Source organism: Silene latifolia, chromosome 9 (assembly GCF_048544455.1).
Source record: "Silene latifolia isolate original U9 population chromosome 9, ASM4854445v1, whole genome shotgun sequence".
Lineage (NCBI taxonomy): Eukaryota > Viridiplantae > Streptophyta > Magnoliopsida > Caryophyllales > Caryophyllaceae > Silene > Silene latifolia.
The window spans coordinates 71,366,010-71,372,585 of record NC_133534.1 but is presented as its reverse complement, the minus strand read 5'-3'; the positions used below and the strand labels follow the sequence as shown (position 1 = coordinate 71,372,585).

The window sequence follows — 6,576 nt, the reverse complement described above, 5'->3', positions numbered from 1 at the left end:
TAATGAGGAGGGTAATGTACATGAGAGTGTGGAGGGTAATGTCCAGGAGAGTGTGGAGGGTAATAGTGGGGATAATCTAGCTGAATTGTTGGAGGCATTGGACGTGATGGGTGAAGCTTTGCAACCAATACAGTCACGTCGTTCACCACCAAAACCAGAATGCCAAATCATACAACTTGGTGAACCTTCAACATCTTGTATTCAAGCTGATGAACAACCTGATCATCTTTTATCTCCCTCTCATAATACTACTACTGATGATTTCCCTCCCGTCAGTGATGATGCCTCTCCCGTCAATGATGAACAAGCTGACCATTCTGAGCCCACAGTGGTAGCGGATGATCATCATAATCAAGAACAGTGGGTTGAGTACAATAGGAGGAGAACAAGTGAAAGTGATATGCAAACAAGTTCCAGTGCTATTGACGATGTCCCTTCCGTCAATGAGCCCACTCACGCCACTGTGGCTGTTCTAGCTACTCCTTCTACTCCTAATCCTCCTCCTCCTCCTGTTGTAGGGAATATTGATCCTCCTTCTTCACCATCTGCCAGTAAGGAGTTAAGGGCTTGCGATCAAATTATCACATGTTCTGAGAACAGTGAGCTCACTCAGCCCACTGTTACTGTTCTAGCTACTACTGCAACTTCTACTCCTCCTCCTGTGGTAGGGAACAATGATCCTCCTTCTACATCAATTGTTTCCGGCCTCGATAAACCATCTGCCAGTAAGGAGTTGAGGGCGTGCAATCAAGAGAACCTATCCAGATAAATAGTACAAAATGATGCACTAGAATGGCCTCGATACACTGACAATAAATTGTTGCATTTTGTTCGAAAGAAAACACAGAAAAATAAACAGTAATGTCATATTTTTGCTTTGATTTTTTGATTTTTTTATTGTAATAAATATATCTACTAATTGAATTTTATCAATAATGAAGTGACGTTATGGTGTCCACTCCGTGGATGGAAGTCACAAGAGAAGCTTTGACTAGCCTTGGACCGAAAGGCCTTATTATGGATGAGGTAAGTAACCCCTAAGTATTATTTTCCTTTTCCTCCCCATGTTTTCATTTTGTTCACGTCACTCGATGTGTATGTTTCCTAACAAATTTAATTTTGTAGGTCATTGATATATTTGGAATTAAGTGCACATTCAGTAGAAGAAATTTACTCTACTTGCCAACAACAATATTTGTCAGTCTCAAATCCTTTATATGTTGATATTCAAGTATTTTGCGTTCTTAAAGTTGCTTTGTTTCTAAAATTGCCTTCTTGTGACTTGTAGAGTCTTCATCGAGAAAACAACCCCGAAATTTGGGGTGCACACATAAAGGACAGTTACACTCCACTTGCTGGTAGCCATATCGACAAGGTCAGATATTTGTGAATCCTGGACCTTATTTGTGAATCCTGGACCTTATTTCGTGAATCCTGAAACTTGTTTTGTGAATCCTGGACCATATTTTGTGAACTTATTTTGTGAATCCTGGACCTTATTTTGTGAATCCTGGACCTTATTTTGTGAATCTTGGAGTTTTTTTTGAACTTGTTTTGTGAATCTTGGTGCTTATTTTGTGAATCTTGGTACTTAGTTTGTGAACTTATTTGTGAATCCTGGACCTTATTTCGTGAATCCTGGACCTTATTTTGTGAACTTATTTTGTGAATCCTGGACCTTATTTTGTGAATCCTGAACCTTATTTTGTGAATCTTGGAGATTATTTTGTGAACTTATTTGTGAATCCTGGAACATAATTCGTGAATCATGGACCTTATTTTGTGAATCCTGGACCTTATTTTGTGAACTCCTTGACCTTAGTTTGTGACCTTGTTTTGTGAATCCTTGACCTTGACCTTGTTTTGTGAATCATGGACCTTGTTTTGTGAATCGTTGACCTGATTTTGTGAATCCTGGACATTTACTATCTCAGGTTTTTATCCCTTTCCATAGTAACACAGAGCCGCAACATTGGTGGGCTTGTGTCTGTGATATAAAGCAAGGAAAAAATTTCATCCTTGACTCATGCGTGGCTGTTAATGTGGATCATGACAATAAGCATGCCAAAGAGATTGTATGATTTTTTTTTCCCAAAATATTGTTATTGCCTTTTCTTTTAAAAGTATACTCGAAAATATATTTTGATCTTGTTATTGTCTTTTCTTTTTCAGGTACATCATGTTTCAGCTATTTTGCCAGAGTCATATAAATCTTTGGAGTTCACGCACACGAACGAATTTGTCAATCTCAAAGTCCCTCAACAAACAACAAGGTATGTAAGCATGTATCTTTTTCCTTTTGTTAACAGATCAATAGTTATTATTTTGAGCTTGTTGATTTTAAACCATTTACTGTTTTTTTTGTCTAGTTTTGATTGTGGAGTTTTTCTGTTGAAGTTGTTGAGTGCCTTGGACAATGATATTTTATGGACCAAAAGTGAATATTTTCAGGTAAGTTCATTAGTATACGAAAATAAAGGCTTATCTTGTGAATCTTAGACATTGTTCAGTGAATCTCAGAGCTTTGTTTGTGAAACTTGGTCATTATAAGTGGTTTAAAATCAACAAGGTCGAGATTCACTTGAACAAGCTCGAGATTCATCGAACAAGGTTTGAGAATCACAAAACAAGGTTTGATATTCACCAAATAAAGATAGGTTCGTTGTCTATATACTTCATTAATATATGTCGCTCTTGGCAGAAATTGACACAATATCGAAAATCGATCGTATTGGAACTACTTAGATGGGATAAAAATACTAAAAAGGTACACTTCATTGTCTTAAAAATGATGTGAAGTTCATTTCTTCATAACTTTGGCAAATATTTCGTAAATAAGTCGATTGTACTTGTTTTTGGTTGTATAGGTGTTTAATTAAAGAAGACAATTGTCCGTGAAGTCATAATATGCAAAAGTGGGTCGAGGCTCCTGTAAAGATTGTTGCCTTCATCAACTCTTGTAAAGATATTTTGGTAGTTGTAAAGTCGTAATAATTTTTCAAGCAAAAATGGTTCGAGGCAAGATATCTCAACTCTTGTAAAGATATTTTGGTAGTTGTAAAGTTGTAAAGATATTTGATAGTTGTAAAGATTGTTGCCTTCAATTCTTGTAAAGATATTTTGACAGTTGTAAAGTAGATGATTTTAAACCACGACCAAGTTTGACATTGACATTGTCAATGAGTTAAGCAAAAGGTCTGAGATTCACAAGATAAGGTCTGAGATTCACAAAATTAAGAGCAAAATAGATTATTTTAAACCACGACCAAGTTTCACAGAACAAGCCCTAAGATTCACTGAACAAGGTCTGAGATTCACAATATAAGGTCTGAGATTCACGAAATTAAGAGCAAAATAATTGATTTTAAACCACGTCCAAGTTTCACAGAACAAACCCTAAGATTCACTGAACAAGGTCTGAGATTCACAAGATTCACTGAACAAGGTCTGAGATTCACAATATAAGGTCTGAGATTCACAAAATTAAGAGCAAAATAATTGATTTTAAACCACGACCAAGTTTAACAGAACAAGCCCTAAGATTCACTGAACAAGGTATGAGATTCACAATATAAGGTCTGAGATTCACAAAATTAAGAGCAAAATAATTGATTTTAAACCACGACCAAGTTTCACAGAACAAGCCCTAAGATTCACTGAACAAGGTCTGAGATTCACAAGATTCACTGAACAAGGTCTGAGATTCACAATATAAGGTATGAGATTCACAAAATTAAGAGCAAAATAATTGATTTTAAACCACGACCAAGTTTAACAGAACAAGCCCTAAGATTCACTGAACAAGGTATGAGATTCACAATATAAGGTCTGAGATTCACAAAATTAAGAGCAAAATTATTGATTTTAAACCACGACCAAGTTTCACAGAACAAGCCCTAAGATTCACTGAACAAGGTCTAAGATTCACAATATTCACTGAACAAGGTCTAAAATGATAAAAAACGCTTGATGCTAGATTCAGAACCAAGTTTCACAATTCTACGTTCCAGTTTCATGAAATAAGGTTCAGGATTCACATGATTCACAACGTTGACAAAAATAAAACGAGCTTAAAACTTGTCTTCTTCAATCGTCATCTCTATTCTCATTACATCATTCTTCATTCTCGACCTCTTCCTCTTCTTCCTCTTCTTCCGATGTGTCTCCCTATGTGAAGAATCAAACCTTTATTAGATACTTTTTAGAAAAAAAAGAATTAGTAGACAATAGTAGTTGCGTTTTCAAGCAACACTAAAATGGAAAGACAAGAGTTGAATTATACATACTTGATTCTCAGGAGGATGCTCTGCAAACTCATTTGGACAATTTCTTTTATCATGGTGTGACATGCGTTTACACTTAGCACACAACCTTTTTGGTTTTTTTGCCTTCATAATTGCCTTATTTTTGCTGCTCACCATCCTTTTACCACTACCTTTGTTTCTAGAGACTTTAGGTGGTAAGATCTTAATTTCTTTTGGAGGCTTGCAGTTGAGAAGAGCCTCCAATTCATGTTCTTTGGTCAAAGGCTTTGGGTTTGGCTCCAACTTCTCTCGGAATTCTTTTATTAGCTTGGCAAACTCTCTCATATCTGACTCTTCTTCTTTTCTTTTGAGCATACCAACAGTTGCATATATCTCAGACCACACCCGAGACATTCCAAACTTACTATTACCAGTAAGATCATTGTTTTCCAGTAGATTTTCATTCAAATCATAAAGCGGGTTTCTGAGTTCATTCTTACTCCACCTACGCAAAATGTATTTCTCAGGAATTTCCTTAAACTTTCCCGAGCAAATCCAAATGATTTGGTTGCATAAGATACCTTTCCTTTCAAACAATTTACATGCACAACGGACATCCATTGTTCTCCGATTGTACTCAACTGCATATCTCTTTCGCTTTTTCGCGTCCTCAACAATTGAACTTCAAAGTTAGTTACTGGATCTGGTGGGGTGTATCCACAAACACTACACGCATTTACTGAAAATTTAACCTCCTCTTAGAAATCAAAGAGCACTTCATGTGTATAGACCTTCATTGCATGGGCCTCCTAGTTTGACCCGAATAGGGTTTAAGGGATTGAGTTGTGGCTCTGTGCTTCAAGAAGCTTTAGATTGTGCCTTTGTTGGTCCATGGCACTCTCAAATCTCATCCAAAATTCTACAAGAGTCCCATATTTATTTTCAAATCTCTTGAAGAAGCTATTCGAACTCTCTGATCTTTGTGTGGTTTTTAAAATGTTGCCCATTGGCACATTCCTGAAATAAGCGGGTATCCACTGATCTCGTTCCGCAAACTTGTCAGTCAACCATTTATTCTCTTCTAACGAAAACTCGCTAATGACTTTAGCCCAATTCTCTTCAAATTCCTCAGGCTCCAAGTCCTCGCTCCAGACAACATTGTTCAGACGACTTAAGAAATCAGTCTCTTTGCAAATTGTGCTCCCAACCTTGTCTGTTACTTTCTTCATAATGTGCCACATGCAAAAGCGATGTCTTGCTTTTTTGAACACGGCTGCAAGTCACAAAATCCACATTATCTATTGTCAGAGATCTTTTGTCACAAATCAAGCTCTAAGATTCACAAAACAAGGTCTCAGATTCACAAGATAAGAGAAATAACAATATAGGCAATTTCAACAACTTATGACCAAGTTGAAGAATATTAGCTTTGTGTATCACATAACAAGCCCAAAGATTCACTGAACAAGGTCTGAGATTCACAAGATAAGGTCTGAGATTCACAAAATTAAGAGCAAAATAGATGATTTTAAATCACGACCAAGTTTCACATAACAAGCCCTGAGGTTCACTGAACAAAGTCTGAGATTCACAAGATAACGTCTGAGATTAACAAAATTAAGAGGAAAATAGATGATTTTAAACCACGACCAAGTTTCACATAACAAGCCCTAAGATTCACTGAACAAGGTCTGACATTCACAAGATAAGGTCTGAGATTCACAAAATTAAGAGACTGATAGATGATTTTAAACCACGACCAAGTTTCACATCACAAGCCCAAAGATTCGTTGAACAAGGTCTGAGATTCACAAGATAAGGTTTGAGATTCACAAAATTAAGAGTAAAATAGATGATTTTAAACCACGACCAAGTTTCACATAACAAGCCCAAAGATTCACTGAACAAGGTCTGAGATTCACAAGATAAGGTCTGAGATTCTCAAGATAAGGTCTGAGATTCACAAAACAAGGTCTCAGATTCACAAGATAAGAGAAATAACAAAATAGGCAATTTCAACAACTTATGACCAAGTTTAAGAATATTAGCTTTGTGTTTTACAAATCAAGATCTAACTTTCACAAAACACGCTCTATGATTCACAAAATAAACTTTAAGATTCACCAAATAAATAACCAGTTTCACAAAAGTAAGATATTCCAAACACACCTGGAACTGCATTTATTATTCCGGCATCTTGGTCACTGATGATGTAATTGGGTTCTTTGCCACGCATTGCTTTCAGGAACTGCTGAAATGCCCAAATAAACGAGTCATCGTCTTCATGATCTAAAAGCACGCATCCAAATGTTATTGACTTTTTGTGATTGTC

At 36.4% G+C, this 6,576-nt stretch overlaps 1 protein-coding gene across 1 annotated transcript; it reads left to right on the top strand.

Annotated features, from left to right (window-relative positions):
* Positions 1-966: 966 nt before the first annotated feature.
* LOC141601193 (ubiquitin-like-specific protease ESD4) lies at positions 967-2,708 on the top strand. Its single transcript, XM_074421458.1, has 8 exons — positions 967-1,026; positions 1,126-1,197; positions 1,289-1,375; positions 1,935-2,075; positions 2,173-2,273; positions 2,370-2,451; positions 2,552-2,610; positions 2,702-2,708. Exons 1-8 carry the CDS (start codon positions 967-969, stop codon positions 2,706-2,708), a joined length of 609 nt encoding a protein of 202 aa, XP_074277559.1.
* Positions 2,709-6,576: the final 3,868 nt, after the last annotated feature.